This window comes from Chelonia mydas, chromosome 1 (assembly GCF_015237465.2).
Source record: "Chelonia mydas isolate rCheMyd1 chromosome 1, rCheMyd1.pri.v2, whole genome shotgun sequence".
NCBI classification, from domain to species: domain Eukaryota; kingdom Metazoa; phylum Chordata; order Testudines; family Cheloniidae; genus Chelonia; species Chelonia mydas.
Window position 1 is genome coordinate 217,884,416 of NC_057849.1, and position 21,875 is coordinate 217,906,290.

The 21,875-nt window shown below is 46.4% G+C and overlaps 1 protein-coding gene across 1 annotated transcript; it reads right to left on the reverse strand.

Moving 5' to 3' along the window:
- Positions 1-11,461: 11,461 nt before the first annotated feature.
- LOC102932049 lies at positions 11,462-15,743 on the reverse strand. The gene is made up of 4 exons (XM_007056915.4): positions 15,599-15,743; positions 13,380-13,456; positions 12,292-12,402; positions 11,462-11,802 (listed from the first exon to the last, which is right to left on the reverse strand). The coding sequence occupies exons 2-4, from the start codon at positions 13,426-13,428 to the stop codon at positions 11,693-11,695; spliced, it is 270 nt and encodes an 89-aa protein (XP_007056977.2). The 5' UTR covers positions 13,429-13,456; positions 15,599-15,743; the 3' UTR covers positions 11,462-11,692.
- Between the last annotated feature and the right edge of the window lie 6,132 nt (positions 15,744-21,875).

Below are 21,875 nucleotides of genomic sequence, written 5' to 3' on the forward strand. Positions count from 1 at the left end.
AAAAAACAGGCAGCATTTTCTGTAGTGATCTGCTCAAGGTCATTCTTGGCAGGCACCCAATGATACTGCCAAGGATGACCTTGAGTAAGTCACTGCAGACTATGTGTCTCTGGGAAGAAGGATAAAGGAGTTTGAGGCACAAGTCGTGTTCTCGTCCATCCTCCCTGTTGAAGGAAAAGGCCCAGATAGGAAAAATTGTGGGGGTAAATGCGTGGTTGCTCAGGCAGTGTCGGAGAGAGAATTTTGGATTCTTCGCACATGGGATGTTGTTCCAGGAAGAAAGATTGCTAGGAAGAGATGGGATCCACCTAACGAAGAGAGGGAAGAGCATCTTTGCAGGCAGGCTTGCTAACCTAGTGAGGAGGGCTTTAAACTAGGTTTGCCAGGGGATGGAGACCTAAGCCTTGAGGGAAGTGGGATACTGGGAGGAAACACAAGGAGGGGAGGGTGCAACAGGGGAGGCCTCCTGATTCATACTGAGAAAATAGGGCAATTGGCTAGTTATCTTAGGTGCCTGTACATGAATGCAAGAAGCCTGGAAAACAAGCAGGAAGAATTGGAAATCCTGGCATAGTCAAGGAACTATGATGTGATTTGGAATAACAGAGACTTGACGGGATAACTCACATGACTGGAGCACTGTAATGGATGGGTATAAACTGTGCAGGAAGGACAGGTATGGGAGAGAAGGTGGAGGAGTTGCACTGTATGTAAGAGAGCAGTATGATTGCTCAGAGCTCCAGTAGGAAACTGGAGAAAAGCCTGTTGAGAGTCTTTGGATTAAGTTTAGAGGCAAGAGTAACAAGGGTGGTGCCACGGTGGGCGTCTGCTATAGACCACCAGACCAGGAGGATGAAGTAGACGAGGCTTTCTTCGGACAACTAACAGAAGTTTCCAGATCACAGGCTCTGGTTCTCATGGGGGACTTCAATCACCCTGACATCTGCTGGGAGAGCAATACAGCAGTGCACAGACAATCCAGGAAGTTTTTGGAGAGTGTTTGGGGACAACTTCCTGGTGCAAGTGCTGGAGAAACCAACGAGGGGCCGGGCTCCTCTTGACCTGCTGCTTACAAACAGGGAAGAATTGGTAGGGGAAGTAGAAGTGGGTGGCAACCTGGGCAGCAGTGACCATGAGATGGTCGAGTTCAGGATCCTGACAAAAGGAAGAAAGGAGAGCAGCAGAATATGGACCCTGGCCTTCAGGAAAGCAGACTGGGAGGCTAATATGAGGGGGAAAGGAGTGCAGTAGAGCTGGCTGTATTTTAAAGAAGTCTTATTGAGGGCACAGGAACAAACCATCCCGATGTGCAGAAAGAATAGCAAATATGGCAGGCGACCAGCTTGGCTTAACAGAGAAATCTTTGGTGAGCTAAAACACAAAAAGGAAGCTTACAAGAAGTGGAAATTTGGACAGACGACTAGGGAAGAGTATAAAAATATTGCTCGAGCATGCAGGGGTGTAATCAGGAAGGCCAAAGCACAACTGGAGTTGCAGCTGTTAAGGGATGTGAAGGGTAACAAGAAGGGTTTCTACAGGTATGTTAGCAACAAGAAGAAGGTCAGGGAAAGTGTGGGACCCTTACTGAATGGGGGAGGAAACCTAGTGACAGATGTGGAAAAAGCTGAAGTACTCAATGCTTTTTTTGCCTCAGTCTTCACAGACAAGGTCAGCTCCCAGATTGCTGCACTGGGCACACAGTATGGGGAGGAGGTGATCAGCCCTCAGTGGTGAAAGAACAGGTTAAGGACTATTTAGAAAAGCTGAACATGCACTAGACCATGGGTCCAGATCTAATGCATCTGAGGGTGCTAAGGGGGTTGGCTGATGTGATTGCAGAGCCATTGGCCGTTATCTTTGAAAACACGTGGCGATCCGGGAAGGTCCTGGACAATTGGAAAAAGGCAAATATAGTGCCCATCTTTAAAAAAAAAGGGAAGAAGGAGAATCCGGGAAACTACAGACCCGTCAGCCTCACCTCTGTCCACAGAAAAACCATGGAGCAGGTCCTCAAGAAATCCATTTTGAAGCCCTTGGAGGAGAGGAAGGTGATCAGGAACAGTCAACATGGATTCACCAAGGACAAGTCATGCCTGACCAACCTGATTGCCTTCTACAACGAGATAACTGGCTCTGTTGATATGGAGAAAGTGGTGGGCATGATATATCTTGACTTTAGCAAAGCTTTTGATACGGTTTCCCACAGTATTCTTGCCAGCAAGTTAAAGAAGTATGGATTGGATGAACGGACTATAAGGTGGATAGAAAGCTAGCTAGATCGTCAAGCTCAATGGGTAGTGATCAACGGCTTGATGTCTAGTTGGCAGCTGTATCAAGCAGAGTGCCCCAGGGGTCAGTCCTGGGGCCGGTTTTGTTCAACATCTTCATTAATGATCTAGATGATGGGATGGATTACACCTTCAGCAAGTTTGCAGATTACACTAAACTGGGGGGAGAGGTAGATATGCTGGAGGATAGGGATAGGGTCCAGACTGACCTAGACAAATTGGAGGATTGGGCCAAAAGAAATCTGAGGTTCAACAAGGACAAGTGAAGAGTCCTGCACTTAGGATGGAAGAATCCCATGCACTGTTACAGGCTGGGGACCGACTGGCTAAGCAGCAGTTCTGCAGAAAAGGACCTGGGGATTACAGGGATAAGAAGCTGGATATGAGTCAGCAGTGTGCCCTGGTTGCCAAGAAGACTAATGGCATATTGGGTTGCATTAGTAGGAGCATTGCCAGCAGATCGAGGGAAGTGATTATTCCCCTCTGTTTGGCACTGGTGAGGCCACATCTGGAGTATTGTGTCCAGTTTTGGGCCCCCAACTACAGAACGGATGTGGAAAAATTAGAGTCTCCAGCGGAGGGCAACAAAAACAATTACGGGGCTGGAGCACATGACTTATGAGGAGAGGCTGAGGGAACTGGGGTTATTTAGTCTGCAGAAGAGAAGAGTGGAGGGGGGAGATTTGATAGCAGCCTTCAACTTCCTGAGAGGAGGTGGGTTTCCAAAGAGAATGGAGCTAGGCTGGTCTCAGTGGTGGCAGATGACAGAACAGGGAGCAACGGTCTCAAGTTGCAGTGGGGGAGGTCTAGGTTGGATAATAGGAAAAACTATTTCACTAGGAGGGCGGTGAGGCACTGGAATGGGTTACCTAGGGAGGTGGTGGAATTGCTATCCGTAGAGTTTTTTAAGGCCCGGTTTGACAAAGCCATGGCTGGGATGATTTAGTTGGGGTTGGTCCTGCTTTTGAGCAAGGGGTTGGACTAGATGACTTCCTGAAGTCTCTTCCAAACCTAATATTCTATGATCTCCTATAAATGTAAACAAACTTGTTTGTCTTAGTGATTGGCTGAACAAGAAGTAGGACTGAGTGGACTTGTAGACTCTAAAGTTTTTGATTGTTTTGTTTTTGAGTGCAGTTATGTAAAAATATTTCTACATTTGTAAGTTGCACTTTCACGATAAAGAGATTATATTACAGTACTTGTATGAGAAAAATACTTTTTTTACAGTGCAAATATTTGTAATCAAAATAATATAACTTTCTATGCCAATTTCTCTTATACTGTGTTTTGAAAAATAGATGTGTTAGGCTGATAACCTAAACAGTTTATTATTGAGCACATTAAAAAATGATATACCAGACAGGACCCACTTTCTCTTAAAGTCTTTTGCCTGATTAGAAGCAGTTTAAGTATCTGAGATAGTAAACTGGACTCCCAATATATGTGGGAAACAGTATTGTGAAAGACAAGATAGATGAGATAATATCTTTTATTGGACCAACTTCTGTTGGTGAACGAGACAAGCTTTTGAGCTTCACAGAGCTCTTCTTCAGGTCTGGGGAAAAGTAATCAGTGTCACAGCTAAATACAAGGTGGAACAGCGTGTTAAGCATAGTTAACACATGTTCCAAGAAACCATTCAGAATGAAGTGGGCAATTAACACCTCTGCAGTCATAGGACAAAGGAAACTTAATGGGTTACAGATTATTGCAATGAGTCGTAAAACTGATGAAAGCAGGGCCTGAATGAGATCTCCCCTGACATCTAGTAATGAGCTTGTGGGGGGGGGGAAAGACTTCAGGACCAGAGGGTATTTGCATAAACACCTACTCTGCCTAGGTACTCAGGAAACAGCACTGTGTTGCCAAAGTGATCAGTTTTGGCTGTTGTTGGGTTACAACAAATCACTTTGAATGCAGGGGTAATGATATGATGTTATCCTGGTTGAATGAGTAAAGGGCAACAGAACTGTGCTTGGCTTGTTCTGATTGGGGGGGGGGGGGGGAGGTCACCCTCATTTGAACTGCACTCGCTAAGCAGTGGGTAGAGATGCCAAAGCCCATTGAAAGGGAAAAGAGGGTGGGGATGGATGTTTCCACTTGGGATAAGTTTTCCTTATGGGCAGGGCTACACTTTAAAAAATAAAATAAAATAAAAAAAATTTGCAGCAGCCCTAGTGCAGTGTTTCAGTGAGAACACTACTATGCTGACTGAAGACCTTCTCTTGCTGGTGTACTTAATCTGCCTCATGAGAGGGGGTAGCTATGTTGATCGGAGAAGCTCTCCTATTGACATAGTGCCATCTACATTGTGGGTTAGACTGGTATAACTGTAAAAAGAAAAGGAGGACTTGTGGCACCTTAGAGACTAAGAAATTTATTTGAGCATAAGCTTTTGTGAGCACAGCTACATACATCTGATGTATGGGGGAGGGATAGCTCAGTGGTTTGAGCATTGACCTGCTAAACCCAGGGTTGTAAGTTCAGTCCTTGAGAGGGCCACTTAGGGGTCTGAGGCGAAAATGGAGGATTGAGCAGCGAGTTGGACTAGATGATCTCTTGAGGTCCCTTCCAACCCTGTTATTCTATGAAAGCTTATGCTCAAATAAATTTGTTAGTCTCTAGGGTGCCACAAGTCCTCCTTTTCTTTTTGTGAATACAGACTAACACGGCTGCTACTCTGAAACCTGGTATAACTGTGTCACTCGGGGTGTGGATTTTTTATACACCTGAGCCACATAGTTATGCTTATGTAAATTATAGTGCAGATTTTCCTAAGAGTGCTACACACCATTTCACCTGCCCCCATTCCAGTGTTTATAGGCAGAAGGAGTTAGGCTCAGTTGAGAGTCTTGATTTTGTTTAGTGATTACCAGAGCTGAAATCTCTGATAACTAGGCTTAGCTGCTGAGCCTTAGGCCTGCTGCTGTGGGACAGTGTTGCAGTGAAAGAGACTGCCCAGCCTGCAGCGAGGTTCCCCACCACCCACTGACATCACTGAGAGCTGGGTCAAGTGGTGGAACCTCAGAATGGGGCATCTCCGAGAGCAGCAGGTGGCAGCAGAGAAGCAGCAGGGCCAGAGTGAACAACGGTGGCAGCAGCGGCTAGAGGTGCCAGAGTGACCAATGATAGCAGGTGGCTGAGTGAGCGATGGCTGCAGTGGGCAGCAATGGCAGAGTGAACAGTGGCAATGGTGAGTCAGTTGTGGAGGAGTCTGCAGCACCTGAGGCATGGCTTGATGTCTCCCTGCCCCCCCAGGGTGGGAAGTGAACCCCCATGAACACACCTCTGAACTCTGGGTCTTTGCTGGCCAAGGACAGCAACTGTAAGTGCGGGGCAGTGGAGGGAGAAGGGAGTGATGTGCTTGTGGGAAACTGAGGCAAAGGACACTGCCCAATGCACTGTGGGGTGAGGCTGGCTTATGATCACACGTTTTCTGAGTGCGGCTGTGGTGTTTTCCCAAACTAATGCTGGTTCCCTTTCCCTTTTAAGAAACTTTATTTTTTGTTATACACAGACTCAGTGCTTGAGAGTGGGGAAGTATTGCTTCTTCTAGGTGCCCAGGGGTGGTAAGTTTTCCCAGATTACTGGGTGGGTTCTGGTTTATGGTGTTAAGAGGAACCCCAGATATTGAACCCAGCCCTTATTGCTGCCAACTTTCCCTGGCAGAAGGTTTCAGAGTAGGAGCCGTGTTAGTCTGTATTCGCAAAAAGAAAAGGAGGACTTGTGGCACCTTAGAGACTAACAAATTTATCTGAGCATAAGCTTTCGTGAGCTACAGCTCACTTCATTGGATGCATTCAGTGGAAAATACAGTGGGGAGATTTATATACATAGAGAACATGAAACAGTGGGTGTTACCATACACACTGTAACGAGAGTGATCACTTAAGGTGAGCTATTACCAGCAGGAGAGCGGAGGGGCGGGGGAAAAACCTTTTGTAGTGATAATCAAGGTGGGCCATTTCCAGCAGGACCAACAAAGAAAATAACAGAACGCCACTAGCCATCACCTTCAGCCCCCAGCTAAAACCTCTCCAACGCATCATCAAGGATCTACAACCTATCCTGAAGGACGACCCATCACTCTCACAGATCTTGGGAGACAGGCCAGTCCTTGCTTACAGACAGCCCCCCAACCTGAAGCAAATACTCACCAGCAACCACACACCACACAACAGAACCACTAACCCAGGAACCTATCCTTGCCACAAAGCCCTTTGCCAACTGTGTCCGCGTATCTGTTTAGGGGATACCATCATAGGGCCTAATCACATCAGCCACACTATCAGAGGCTCGTTCACCTGCACATCTACCAATGTGATATATGCCATCATGTGCCAGCAATGCCCCTCTGCCATGTACATTGGTCAAACTGGACAGTCTCTACGTAAAAGAATAAATGGACATAAATCAGACATCAAGAATTATAACATTCAAAAACCAGTTGGAGAACACTTCAATCTCTTTGGTCACTCCATTACAGACCTAAAAGTTGCAATTCTTTAACAAAAAAACTTCAGAAACAGACTCCAACGAGAGACTGCTGAATGGGAATTAATTTGCAAACTGGATACAATTAACTTAGGCTTGAATAGAGACTGGGAGTGGATGGGTCATTACACAAAGTAAAACTATTTCCCCATGTTTATTGCCCTCCTCTCTCCCCCCTCCCCCCCCCCCCCCACGGTTCCTCAGACGTTCTTGTCAACTGCTGGAAATGGCCCACCTTGATTATCACTACAAAAGGTTTTTCTCCCCACCCCACCAGCTCTCCTGCTGGGAATAGCTCACCTTACCTGATCACTCTCGTTACAGTGTGTATGGTAACACCCATTGTTTCATGTTCTCTATGTATATAAATCTCCCCACTGTATTTTCCACTGAATGCATCCGATGAAGTGGGCTGTAGCTCACAAAAGCTTATGCTCAAATAAATTGGTTAGTCTCTAAGGTGCCACAAGTCCTCCTTTTCTTTTTGCGAATACAGACTAACACGGCTGCTACTCTGAAACCATTTATATGTGGGTAGTTTAAATAACCCATTTTTGTTTAATTAGACTTATTTGCCATTCTGTTCTTCCTTAATATCATACATTTAATCTGGAGACCAATAGTAACACAAATTAGTATCAGAGTGGTAGCTATGTATCAGCAAAAAGAACAAGGAGGACTTGTGGCACCAACACATTTATTAAATAATTAACTGTTAATAATAAATAATAAATGTGTTAGTCTCTAAGGTGCCACAAGTCCTCCTTGTTCTTTTTCCAAATTAGTATATTTGTATTCAGACCACTCCGGGGTGTGCACAGGAATAAAAATGTTGACTGTTTTTAGATGGGCTCATTCTGTGCCCCTGCTGGGGCCCAGGGGGTGGAGGAGCTGTCAGCTCTCCCCGGAGGCCCCCTGGGCTCCTGCGATGATGGCTATTCCTGCCAGGTCCTGGACAAGCCATCAGCTTCGGGGCAGGAGGAGTTCAGTGCCCGTGCCGATTATTGGGGGCAGGGCATGTCCCTGCTTGCTCTCCCCTGTGCACACCCTTGATACCACTTCAGACTTTTACTCATTCAGACTATTGTGTTTGGTTTTCTCCATTCAGAAATTTAATCTCATTAGATTCTATGGAATCTTTTCACGTGCATTAGCAGAGCTATGTGCAGGAGCCCAGGCCTGGAATAGCAGAGGGATAGATTCAAGCAGAGATTGAAAAGAATTAGCAGTACTCTAATGCTAATGTGGGAGCGGGGTGCAAGAAATTCAGGACTATGTAGCAGGGATTGCTGTGTTATATGACTGAAGTGCGCTGGCAGGACTTTGTTGGGATCCAGGACTGACACATCCAGCTGCTGCAGGTTAGGTCTGACTGATTGAGGCTTGTGTAAGGGGACTGTTGCCCCCTTACTAACATTCACTGCGGGTGTTTTGGTTGGCTAGCTCCCAGTACTAAAAGGAGAAGGGTCAATGGGGAAATCAGGACCCTTAGACTGACAGACCACAGGGGCAATGGGGAGAAGCAGTACTCCAGGTCAGCCTGAATGACAGGGCGGGCAGGCTAATCAGGGAGTCAGGAGGCCATGGGGGTCCCCTCCTCTGTGTGAGCTGGAATTGTCTGGGTCAGATAGAGTTGGGTCGAGCTAAGGAGAAAGCAGGGGCCCAAGCTGAGCTGGGGAGCAGAGCTGTGCCAGAGCCAGAGGGGCCAGAAAAGCAGCCCAGGAAGCAGGTCAGAGTTGGGAGCAGAGTCAGAGAAGCAGCCCAGGGAGAGCAGATCCTGTGCTGGGAGCAGAGCTGCAGCCACAGAGCCATGTGTGGTGAGCAACTGGGGCCAGCCAAGGGGGGACCCTGGGCAAAGGGCCCAGTGCAGAAAGACACCCCCAGCCAAGGGTCCTTGCAGGCCAGACTGGGAGGGTGATCTTAACCCGACAAGGGGATGATGCTGGGAAGAAGGGTCCCAGCACCCAAAGCCTGAAGGTGTGTGGCTACCACCAGAGCAAGTGTCCAACCTGCAGCGTCCCTGCAGCACATCCAGGGCCTGAGAAGGAGACCTGGGACCTACAAGGAACAGACTGTGAAGTGCCCTGACGTCCAGAGACACTGTTTGTGATGTTCCCTGCCGCAGAGCAGGGTGATGTGTTTTCCTTTAACCTTTCCCATTTTTTCTTATTTTTTTAAAATTAATTGTTGATTAAATAACACACATTTGCTTTAAATTGTATGTAATGATCAGTGGGTCAGGGAAGTGCCCAGTGCAGAGAGAGAGAGAGTACCCCGGAGTGGGGACACCCTAGCCCCTGTCCTAGGTGACCGCAGCAGGGTTGAGGGTCAAGCCCCCCCAGGAATCCTGGGCCCAGCCTTGTTGGGGTTACGAGGCCTCTGCCAGACAGGAGAATGGAAGGGGGGCCCTCAAGAGCAGGGAGGGCTCTGCGTAAAGGAAGTGGGAGCGAGGACTCAGATCCTTTCACTATCCCACCTCACTGGGGTAGTGCAGAAGCCAGGAAAGTTCCCCACAATAGCGGGACCATTCCCTCGCTTACACTTGCACTATACCTGTCGGCCCTTCACATTTCTGTGCATCACTTAAGCTTTAACAGTTGTTACATTTTATAAATACTTACTTATAAACAACCGTTTCAGCTGATTTTACATTTTAATATTTTTGATCATCGCTGGCATGTGAGTCTCTCCAGGGAGTTACTAGTAGAGATGTTGGAAATATCAGCTTCCAAGTTTGTTCGGATTCCAGGAGGAAAAAAAAAAAAGAGAGCAGTGAAGTATCCTTCGTGAGAGGTCCAGTTGCTGTGCAATGTGACAGGAGATAACAACATGCCAGTCTTGCATGTGGAGGAGTCCTCAACTTGCCAGTCTTGCATGCACAGATTAGACTGCAGCAAACAGCCTTCAGTACTGATCTGCCCATGACCCTCATGACATCGCACTCATTCTGAGAGGTTGGGAGGGGATACCAGGCCGCTGAAGCTCTGGGGGCATTGGAATCCTAGTATGTGGCTAATTGGTCCAGCTCTAGTTTCTTCGTGCATTATGCTAACTTATGTGAAAAGTACAGATGGCCTTGTCTAATCTTCACTCGGAATTTAGCTCAAGTTAACCAAAAAAAAACCCTTCAAGTTAACTAAGGCCTGTGTGCTCTGGGGTCTCAGATCATTGTGGATTCAGCCAAAATGTAAATATCCCCACAAATCCTGTAAGGACCATTCAGAAAACCTGATCAGAGGCTGGGTGCGCTTGATCAGCATATGATGCCGGTGGCGGCAGCAGCAGCTGGGGCTCAGCTACCCCATTAAGCTGGCCCATCCTCTCCCAGCCGTGGCAGCCCACATCCAGTGGATACTCCTACCACAGGTACCCCCCCAGCACCTCCCAAATATCCGTCCCAGTACACAGACACCCCTGGCAGCACCCCCTAAGTGCCCCCTCCAATTTCTCACCCCCTCCCCCTAGTAGTGTCCTCTATTTGGGAACTTGAAATATGGTAACCCTAGGGTTGCTCTGTTCTTACAGCCTTGGTTTCTGGAGCTGGCAGGAGTCACTCGGCCCTGGTAGCTGAGCTCCGGCTGTGTGATCGTAAGCCTGGCAGCCATGGCGCTGGAGCAGGGCAGCCTAGGGGAGCAAGGGGTTCTGCTATGAGTGCAGGGAGAGTGACCCAGCTGCAATGGCAGGTCCCCAGGCAGTGAGTGGGGTGTGACCACGCTGCTGAGAGGCAGGTGCCCAAGGGGGATGAATAATGCAGGGAGCACCTTGGGGAGCATTTCATGGCAGCCAGACTCCTTGGGCAGGGTCTGGCTCCAGGGGGTGTCGTTGGCTGGCGCTGGGCTTGTTTTGGGGCAGATTGTGTCAGGGGTCCAGCTCGGAGCTGTGCTGCCCATCCTGCCTGGGGAGTGCCTGACCGTGCAGAGGCAGCTGGCTCAGGGAGCAGGGCAGGGAGGGCTGCTGGGCAGCCAGCCAGGGCACTGGCTCCCACAGCATAGAGGGCCAGACAGCTCCCTCCAGCTTCTAACCTGCTGGCTCCTGGCAGGAGGCGATGGTTTTCAAACTGTGCGGTGCATCTCCCTAGGGATGTGCACTTCACAGTTTGAAAACCTCTGTGTTAAATGGGAGGCAGAAATCTGGAGGGGCATGTGCCTCCAACACATCACCTCTAGGGGGCGTAAATATGATTGATGGCCCCGGGTGCTGAAATGCTTAGTTACGGCTCCGCTCTGAGTTATTACAGAGAATTCTTTCCCAGGTATCTGCGTGGTTGGTCTCATCCACATGCTCCTGGTCACATGAGGTCAGGAAGGAAGGACTGAGGCGCATTGTCAGAGCTGTGTGGGGAGCCTAGGACTGGAATAGCAGGGGGCTGCAGGGCAGGACTGAGGGGAATAAGCAGTTCTCTGTGAGGGGGTGGGTGTATGCAAGTTATTGAGGACTGAGTAGCAGGAGTTGCTGTGGTGCAGGGTTGAGATGAGCTGGCAGAAATACAAGCGAATCCAGGAGTGGAATGACAGGTGGATTGCAGATCAGAACTGACAGCGCTGTGTGTGGGGAAAGCTTGCACTACCTGTCTGTTACCTGCATTATCAGCCCTCATCTTTATGCACTCTAATTAAACAGGAAAGAGTGTTATGTTTGTTAGTAAATGGACATAAAGCCAAAGCAACTGCAGCTGATTTGGGGCTGTAATATCCTTTTATTATTAGTGCTGTCCGTGGTGTCACTAGTACAGCTGCTGAAAACATCCATGGCAAACGTGTGTTCTTCTCTAAAATAAGAATAAAGAGTGTGTGTGAGTGTGAGTGTGAGAGAGAGATGGCAGCAAGGCCCCGCAGTGAGGATTTCCAGTCACACTGCAGAGGGAGGAGGAGACCCTGCTGGTGTTGGTCTTGAGAGTGCAGGAGCTCCTATCGGTTGCACCGGTTAGTGCCGCAGCAAATGGCCTTCACTGCAGACCCCCCCATGGCCTTCATGACTTCACATTCATACGTCCTGGAGCATCGCTTAGCGTATTTAGCTGAAAGACAGGAAGAGAGAGAGAGGGGGAGATGGAGTAACTCCAGGAATTTAGTGACTAGGCATACTTGGGTGAGGCCACCACTTATTCCCTTTTCACGTTCTGCTTCTCCACCTTTCTTCTTTCTTCTCACCCCTTCCTCTGCTCCTCTTTTCTTCCCTTCCGCCTTATCCATTTCCTTGCTACTTCTCACTGTTTATCCTCCCTCTTCCCTTGTTGCTTTGTCTCTGTTTCCCATCTTCACACCTCACTGCCTCTTGTGGTACCATAGCAGTTATCCAGCAGCTCTCCTTCTGGTTACAAGGGGCAGGGTTGGGCTGGACGCTCAATGTTAATTATCTTCAGGCCCCTCCCACACTCACCCAGGCTGGGGAGCTTGGTCAAAGACTTAGGCCTAACCCACCGTGGCTGCTATACACTTAGCTCCGTATCACATTAATCTGAAGTATCTGTGACCCTAGCCTGTTCCCCTGCCTCTATCCTCCTTACCATTGAGAGGGAAGAACATGGTAATACATTGATCCTGGTCATCCCTGCATTTCTGAGTGGTAAAGCATCTTCCTCCATTAGGGCAGTGATAGCACTCCAGAGACACAACGGCTAAAGGAGACAAGAGACAAAACACAGAGGATCAACAGGATAACGGCCAAGGTGCCACCTTTCATCCAGGAGTGAATTGAAATGCAAGGCCTTCCCACCAATTTTTCTTTGTGGGGGCAGGGTAGATTGAACAGAAGGCTGGCCCAGTAAGTAGGGTGTGACGAGCTTGGAACTTGAGATGTGGGTTCATTTCCCTGGTGTGCCACAGACTGTGGTGACCTTAGGCAAGTCACTTAGCGACTCTGTGCCTCAGTTCCCTATCTGTACAATGGGTATAATAGCACTGCCCTGTTTCCTAAGGGTGTTGTTTAGGTAAAATCATTAAGGATTGTAAGGTGATCAGATACTATGGTATTGGGGTGGTTATAAGTAGCATAGATAGATATCTAGCTATGGAAACATGTAGATTTGGTAGGCATGTGGAGGATGGATCAGTCTCTGACGTTGTCTATGCTTGTCTGTACTTGCAGTAGCATGTGGGGTACGCAGAGCTACAGGCAGCAGTGAAAGGCTCTGGCAGGAGGGAGGCAGTGGGGAAAGGCTCTGGCACCTCCTTGCTGCTGGAGCCTTTCCCCACTGCATCCCCCGCATAAGAGCCTTTTCCCACTAGCAGAGTCTTTCCCTGCAGTATAGAAAAGCTCCACCGCCAGGAGGCGGTGGGACAATAATATCTAAAAATATCCGTGTAGATGAGGGAGGCATGGCTTGGGCTGGTAGTGAGTTGTGCAGTGTATACACCCTAGGGTTCAGGTGTGTAGAATATTCTACTCACATAGGCCGTGTCTCACGGCCTGCTCTGCTGTTTATAGCTGTACTAGCTAGACATGCAGCATCTGTACCATACACCCTGCCATAAGTGTAGAACTCCCCTTTGTCTAACTTTTGCTTTCTAAGGTTTCATATTGAACAAAAGGGTCAGTTAGGAAAACATGAAGGATGGTGAGAAGCAACAGAGGCTTTACAAATGGGGGACCCACCTTGTGCCATCAGTGCTAGGGCGAGCGCACATACAATCAGGTTCCTCATTTTGTGTAGAAAGGCTTTAAACAGACACCTGGGGATGAGAACGAGCAATTTTCTTTTTAAAAAAAGGCAGTGTAATTAGTGGGCTGCATGTGGAGAGTCAGCACGCCTCAGAGCACGGAGGTGGGACTCCCTTACTAGACAGCTTTGGCCTGCCACTCTGGAACCCTGTGTTCACCTCAGACCCGGAAAGCTATCCGAGTCAGTAGCAGCAATTCAGAGAAGAGCCACAAAAACCACCAGAGGCTGAGGGACTGACCACGGAGGAAAGCTCAAAAGAGCTAAATACACAGAGCTGGGGTTAGTGATGACAAGGGCCAGCGGGGGGAACATGGTAACAATCTTTACACAACTGAAGGTGTAAACACCATGGAAGTAACTTTGTAGGGTGCATAAAGGGACATAACGAGGCATGATGAGGGAAAGTTCTGCTGAATATCCTATGTTTTAGTTCATATTTGTCTTGTCTTTTAAGGAAATAACGGTTATAAGGGCTTTGTCCCCAGGGCATTGGAGGTTCGGTACCTGACTAGATGTCATTCTTGCAGCGCACAGGGCTGTTGGTTTAGTCCACCTCAATGCTGTCACACAGAATAACACAATTGAGCCAATGCAATTCAGCCTTGGTGGTTGTTAAACCTAGGGGGACCCTAGGATACATTGCGTGAATTGTTCCACAATCTACCTGTGATGAAGCACTCTCGTATTTGGACACAGGACATGCTAAAGTCACATGAGAGGAAGTGCTCCATTTTGAAAATGATCAAAAGGTCTGGTCTAGACTGGTGGAACTGCTTCTGTCAGTTAGGGATGCTGAGCTGAGTAATGGTTTGCACGATCAGGCCCTCATAATAAAATCACAGGTATTCTCTAAATATCCCCTGCAGTTATTCAGCCTCTTTTTAACTGCCCTGTGATAGGGTTTATAAACTCCACATTACAAGTGATGGCTTGAGGGGAGCCGAGGAGCCGAACTAGCCCATATTGTGGCACCTAGAAGGGAGACTGACAATTTTGGAGTGGATCCTGGTGGGTAGAACCAAACTGGGTGATTCCTATAAAGAAAGGACTGAAGGGCACTAGGGAGAGGAGACTCAGGAGAGAGGTAGGTGGGAGTTTTCTTTCTGGGGGAAAGAAACCATGGAAGTGCCTATAGGAAAGATCTGGTATCCTGGGACTATCCCTGAAGGGAGAGGGCAGCTGGGGAGAGGAGACTTCTGAAAGAGGCCTGGAAGAAGAAAAACTCCAGAGAAGAAGCAGTGAGGGTCAGTGGCTTGAAAGGATCTTGGTTTCTATGGAGAAAGTTCTGGAAAGCAGCAGTTTGGAATAAAGCGAGGAAGAACTTTGCAGAGCTTAGAAAGGGGCAAAGAGGTTGTGGAGGACTGAGCCTGGGAAGGGTGGAAGAGTTTTGAATTTGGACAGTGTTACCCCTGGAAGTACTAGAAAATCACTGTCTTGTCATTCAGATCCCTCCAAAAAACTCACTCCTCCCGCTCAGTTTTTCAATGGAAATCCACCAAAGCAGCTAAAACATTTACATACAAAATGAATCGCTCTCACAATGCATCTTCATTTCCTCACCAGTGCATAAGGGCCTGTATTTTAAAACATGTTTTAAAAATTTTGATCTCCAAGTCCCTATTAATGCACTTTGATACACGTGGGCTGAGCACTTACTGAATTCAGCATTAGTTGGAGTGGCTCAACATCTCTGAAAATCTGCCACATTTAGTTAGTTGCTTAGCTTTGGGGCCATACACAACTAAAATGTTAGACTGAACTGTTTTGTCTGTAAAACTCCTTGGAATAGGGACTATGGACCAGATTTCTTAAAGGGGATTTAGGTGCCTAAAGAGCAGGTATCTCACTAGGTGCCTATCTGCATATTTAGGTGCTTAAATACCTTTTAAAAAACCTGGGATTAGTCTTCATCTACTAATATACACTGTACAGCACCAAGCATGTTGTGGGTGCTAAATAACATACTTGTGAACTCCTGCTCTAGAGAAGAGTTAGAGGAAACTCAAACTTCAGTAAAACCAGGGAACAGAGGCTGGAGTCACAAACACAGATTAGATTAAATGACACGAAATTGGAATCTGACTGTGTCTAATGCTCAGTTTCATGTTCTATTCATGCTGCTAGTTCAAGGAAGGAAAAAAATCTCACATACCCGGTTTGCAGCTGAAGCGAGGGAGATCTGTTTCATTGCTGCTGTGTGGTGCTGCTGGTTTATATACTTCCCCACATGCCTTTCCCCATCCACTTTGGTCCCACTCAGTAGACCTGGAATTTCCCACATTTGTTGACTTTGTTTTACAATCTCTTTGCACAGGGGAAAGAACAGCCTGTAGCAATCTTGAGTAAACCTGTGTTGAAACACTTCCTTTTGCCTGGGACTCAGCTTTTACGGAAACTGGCAGCTCTTACACAAGGTGGAAAGTATACCGTGTATCTTCCAAAGAGATGAGGAAATATTCAGGGAACCTGGATGGCTGGAGTAAACAAAAGAAAATTCTCTAAGAGGTGCTTCCCACCACAGTAAATCTATGGTATATGCTTATGGCTCAAACCTACACTTTATTTTTTCAGTCCTTAGATCACTGACGAGTGTCATGTCCATAGTTAAAAGTTGCACAGTTGTATCTTAAATCAGTCTAACTATACCTGTTTAGATACACTGTTTGTGTATGTTCACTCTGTGGTGCTCACATCGGTGTAGCCCCTGTCACGTTACAAACCATGTGTTCACACAGCAGTGTGCTGTCTAGGTAGATCTCCCAGGATTCCTTGCGCTGCTTCTAGGCTTGCTGTATTCCAGGCAATTTTCATAGTAGATATTGGGATACTTCTCAGAGGCCAAGAGAGTAGTGGGAAAAGGAGTCAAATTTCCTTAATCCCATTTGTGCCTTGGTGCCATTTTGAACACTTTCAGCATGGAGGTGGCACACATGAACAGTGGGCTCCAGTCCCTTACTAACTGTGAAAAGCAGATCCCGTCGTATTGGAGATGCTTCAGTGACGCATCCTTAGCAGCCCACTAGACCCAGCAGGATTGTTACAGGAGTTGGAATGATGGAGGACCAGGTGATGGATTCCATGGACACGTCTGTATAGTCTGTGTATTTGGTGAACTCTACTCGACAGAGCACGGCTTTGGGGCCTGGCCCATGAGCACAAAATGGTAGGACCAGACAGTTATTCAGGCCATAGATACACACATGTAGCATTCTGTAATATATCTCTGCCTTTCTAATATGTCTATCCTAAATTCATTATTGGACTGCTCCACTATATATTAGTGACCGACCTTTTTATATAAGTTCTGTTTTCAACAGTTTGTATTTCAGTGATTGTGTAAGTACTTATCTTATACATCTAAACTTCAATAAACAATCCTGATTTAGACATACATGCATTTCTAAACAGTCATTTACTTTATTGAGCAGTTTTGCAACCCATATTCACATGCCATTTTGTGCTACGGAATATGAGTATTGGTTCAAAAATGGAACACTCTTGTAATAGGATTTTGTAAACATTTCTCAGAATCTTCCTTAACAACTGTGAATGTTCTAATATTGATTACTTTGCTATCTCTTTAAGTAGATATTTAGGAATGATATTTTTCGTATGAGACCTGTCCTCCAACTTTCTTAATAAAGATTAAAAATAATCTACATTTGTAAATTGCACTTTCAGGATAAAGAGATTGCATTACAGTACTTGTATGAGGTAAACTGAAAAATATTATTTCTTTTATCTTTTTTACAATGCAAATATTTTTAATAAAAATAATATAAAGTGATCACTGTACACTTTGTATTCTGTGTTGTAATTGAAATCAATATATTTGAAAATGTAGAAAAACATCCACAATATTCATAATAAATTTCAGTTGGTATTCTATTATTGTTTAACAGTGCGATTAAAACTGCAATTAATGGTGATTATTTGTTTAAATTGTTTGACAGCCTAGTTTTTTCAAATATTTCCAGCAACTGAACTCTGGTCGCTGCTACGATGAATCTGCCAGGCAGGCATCTACCATTTCCGTCAACCCCCTACCTAACCTTCCAGAGTGGCAGCACAGCTGTATGTCCCTGAAGCCAAAATATCCTGCAATTGGTCTTCATAGTCTGGAAAGGTTCTGGTGGCCAGGTGTAGGGAGAGACGTCAATATTAATACAAAAATGATGATAAATTTTATTAATGGGTCATTAAACTTGCCTGTGCCTCTACTGAAGTTTAGGATACATTTATCATTACTTACATACATATGGTGCTTCTCAAAAAGTACCTAACATGCATATATCTATTTGTTAAATTATATCAAATATTCAAGCTATCCAAAGGAATTCCAGCAGGCTTCTGCTTTCTGTTACTGCAGAGACAAGCAAATGTCAGAAAGATCACCCTTCGTTAGCCATAAAACCATGTTTGTTGCCCCTCTGAGCATCTACACCAAATCAGAAAAGCTGCATTTTAAACTTCCTCTTGCTTTAACTTTCTATATCAATTTTTTATATACTGTGTTTTTGAAAAATAGATGTGAGTTAGGCTAAACAGGTTATTATTGAGCACCGTAAGCAATGATATACCAGCCAGGACCCGCCAGCCTTACAGTCTTTGCCCAATTAGAAGCAGTTTAAGTACTTATGAAATAGTAAGCTTGGATCACAATATATTTAGGAAACAGTATTGTGAAAGACAAGGTGGGTGAGTTAATATCTTTTATTGGACCAACTTCTGTTGGTGAAAGAGACACGTTTTTGACCTGCACAGAGCTCTTCTTCATGTCTGGGAAAGGTAATCAGAATGTCAGCGCTCAATACAAGGTGGAACAGCGTGTTTAACATAAATAGTTAACACATTGCGAGAAACCATTCAGAATGAAATTGGCAATTAACACCTCTGCACTCATAGGACAAAGGAGAGTCAGTGGGTTTCAGATTATTGTAATGAGACGTAGAAATGGATGTAAGCCGGGTCGTCGGAATAAGCTCTCCCCTGACCTTGCCAGAAACAGACAGGAGTGGAGGAGCTTCGTCACTGCCCTAAACGCCAGAGGCGTAATAGGAACATGATGATGGTGATGATGATGACCTCTAGTAATGAGTTGGGGGATGGGGGGACTTCAGGACCAGACCATATTTACGTAAACACCTTCTCTTGCGTAGGTATTCAGGAAACAGTGCTGCATTGCCAAAGTGATCAATTTTGGCTGGTGTTGGGTTACAAATTGAATGCATGGGTAGTGAAATGTTGTTATCCTTATCCTATGAGTAAAGGGCAGCAGAACTGTGCTTAGCTTGTCCTGATTTGAGGGGGTCACCCTCAATTGAACAGAACTCCTTAACCAGGGCATAGGGATGCCAAAGCCCAGTGAAAGAAGAGTGTGGGGGATAGATAGGTATTCCTGTTTGGCGTGGGCTCTGCCTAAGGGCAGCTCTACACTTAAAATGCTATAGTGGTGCAGCTGCCCCAGTGTAGCATTTCAGTGAAGACGCTACTATACTGATAGGAGGTCTTCTCCCGCTGGCATCGTTAATCCATCTCCATGAGAGGTAGGTGGTAGCTATACTGATAGGAGAAGCCCTTCTATCGATGTAGTGCCATCTACATTGGGGGTTAGGCTAGTATAACTGCTTCACTCAGTGATGCTGAGTAAGTTTATAGTGCAGACCTGGCCTTCGAGTCCTAGGCAACATTTGACCCTCTCCCTCTCCACTGTTTTAGGCAGAACTGATTAGGCTCAATCGAGAGTCTTTGTTTTGGTAAGTGATCACCAGAGCTGAAATCACTGATTCTCAGATGTAGCAGTTGAGCCTTGAGGCATGTCTACACTACAAAATTAAGTTGACTTAAGTTTAGGTTGACCTACAGCCACTGCAGTAATTAAAGTGGCTGTTCATGTCCACACTACCCTCCTTCTGCCAATGGTGCGTGTCCTCACCAGGAGCGCTTGCCCCGACTTAAGTGCGGTAGTGGGGGGCAGTGAGCCCCAGGGTAGCAGGGCTCCGGTGGTGAGCCCAGGATGGGGCTGACAGTTTGGGCTGTTAAAGGCAGCAACAGGCAATGCAAGCAACACAGTGTCTACATGGACACTGCATCAACCTAACTACATCGACCAAAGTGCTACACCTCTCTTGGAGGTGTAGTTATTAGGTTGGTGTAGTGGGCAACTTACCTTGGCAGGAGCAACCTTGTAGTACAGATGCTTACAGAGTTTGGTTGACGTAAGCTGCTTTATGTCCACCTAATGCTGCAGTGTAGACCAGGCCTTAGACCTGCTGTGGGACAGTGTTCAATGAAAGGGATCTCCCAGCTGGCATTGAGGTTCCCCACTACCTCCTGAAATCACTGATAGGTGGGTTAAGTGGTGGAACCTCAGAATGTGGCCTCTCAGAGGGTGGCAGGAGAGAAGCAGCCGTGCCAGAACGAACAACGGGGGCAGACTGAACGGTGGCAGCAGCGGCTAGAGGTGCCAGAGTGACCAATGGTAGCAGGTGGCCAAGTGAGCAATGGCTGCAGTGGGCAACAATGGCAGAGTGAACGGTGGCAACGGTGAGTCAGTTGTGGAGGAGTCAGCAGCACCTGAGGCATTGCTTGATGTCTCCCTGCCCCCCCAGGGTAGGAAGAGAACCCAGATGAACACACCTCTGAACTCTGGGTCTTTGCTGACCAAGGACAACAGACTGTGAGTGGGCGGAGGGAGAGGGGAGAGATGTGCTAAAGGGACACTTGTTCCTCAGACTTTCCCACTGCAAAATGGGAAACTGAGGCAAAGAACAATGACCAATGCACTGTGCGGTCAGGCTGGCTTTTGATCGCACGTTTTTTGAATGTGGTTGTGGTGTTTTCCCAAACTAATGCTGGGTTCCCTTTCTCTTTTATTAAAAGTTATTTTTTGTTATACACAGACTCAGTGCTTCTGAGTGGGGAAGTATTGCTTCTTAGAGGTGCCCATGGGTGGTGTTAAGTTTTTCCAGATTACTGGGTGGGGGTTCGAGCCCGTTCTGGTTTGTGTTGTTAAGAGGGGCTCCTAGATATTGAACCCACCCCTTGTTGCTAACAACTTCCCCTGGCAGAAGGGTTACACCGATGTTTCTGTTGAGTCCATGATATTTGGTGTGTAGTGGAGTTCTTGACTTAAACTCCCAGGCTGGTCTATGGAAGGTGGAGTGCAGGTTTCCTTTGAGGATGAGAACTGAGTAGTCAGATATGGAGTGGTCATTTTGTGAAGTGTTCACCGACGGAAGACAGGTTTTATGTCTTTATCATTTTTCTGTGTGAGTTCATTTGAGAGTGTAGTCATTATCTAGTTAATCCTTATAGCTGTTGTTGGGGCATTTGATGCACTGATGAGGTACACCACATGTTGTGATAGTCATATGTAGGGCCCCTGGATATTAAAAGATGTGTTGGGGGGCGGGGGGGGGGAGGTGTTCATCATCCTAGCAGTGGAGATATGTCTGTAGGTTTTGTATCTATTCTGGCAGGGTCTGGTGCTGCTTGGAGCTGGTGTCTCCTGGTCTGTGGGGAGCTTGTTGTAAATGATGAGCTTGGCAAGTTTGGGGGGGGGGGAGTGTTTGAAGACCAGAAGAGGGCATTCAGAAAAGATTTCTTTCAGGATGTGGTGCCCATCAAATATGGGTTGTAATTGTTTGATACTGTGACCAAATGCACCCCGGTATTCACACTTTACAACACTATTGGGATAATATTTTGTACAAAATATGACTTGTGAGGTATCATTTGAAAACTAATAACTCACCAGTCAATAATATCATGGTGAAATGTATGTAGCAATGTTATATGTGAAGTTGTGAACATAAGGTGAAATCATGACTGTAGTCTGTTTACCAGACAAGTTTGGGAAGTGAGTAAACCTGTTTCTCAAAGACAAAGGTCAAGTTTATGCCACAGGCAGGTGCCATCATAGGTGATGGGCCATCACCTGGGAAGTGGCCATTCTTTGGCAAGGAAAGGGGGCAGGAACAAACAGATCTGCATCTTAGCAAACAACAGCAAAAAGCCTCCCCTCCACCTGATTCCATGTCTCCTTACTCTCAACTGGAAAGAACTTTACCTAGGGGGTTACTCTTAGGAAAATGCATTTCAAAGAGAGACTGGACTATAAAAGTGAGGGGCAAAACACCCCAAGTTATCCCTCCCTATCCATTTCTCTGGAACCCAAGAGGACAAAAGAATCCAGCTCTTTGACTTTGGGTGGGATCCTGACCTGAAGATTCATCAGTAATGCTGTTAGGAGCATGTGATAAGAATTTTACCTTGAATCATGCCTAGGTTGTAAAGTTTTAGTATCAGGAAGTGTTTTATCTTCTTGTGACTATTTCTGACTTTAATACCTCATTACTTCTACTCACTTAAAATCGATCTCTTTGTAGTTACACTTTTTGTTCTTTAATCACAATCAACCCAGTGTT

Excerpts from the sequence above, each read along its gene's own strand:
- LOC102932049 (XM_007056915.4), bottom strand. The coding sequence starts at position 13,428 with ATGAGGAACCTGATTGTATGTGCGCTCGCCCTAGCACTGATGGCACAA. Across the intron at positions 12,403-13,379 it reads CCTAGCACTGATGGCACAAG|CCGTTGTGTCTCTGGAGTGC; the intron begins GTGGGTCCCCCA and ends TGTCTCCTTTAG. Across the intron at positions 11,803-12,291 it reads CATGTTCTTCCCTCTCAATG|CTAAATACGCTAAGCGATGC; the intron begins GTAAGGAGGATA and ends CCTGTCTTTCAG.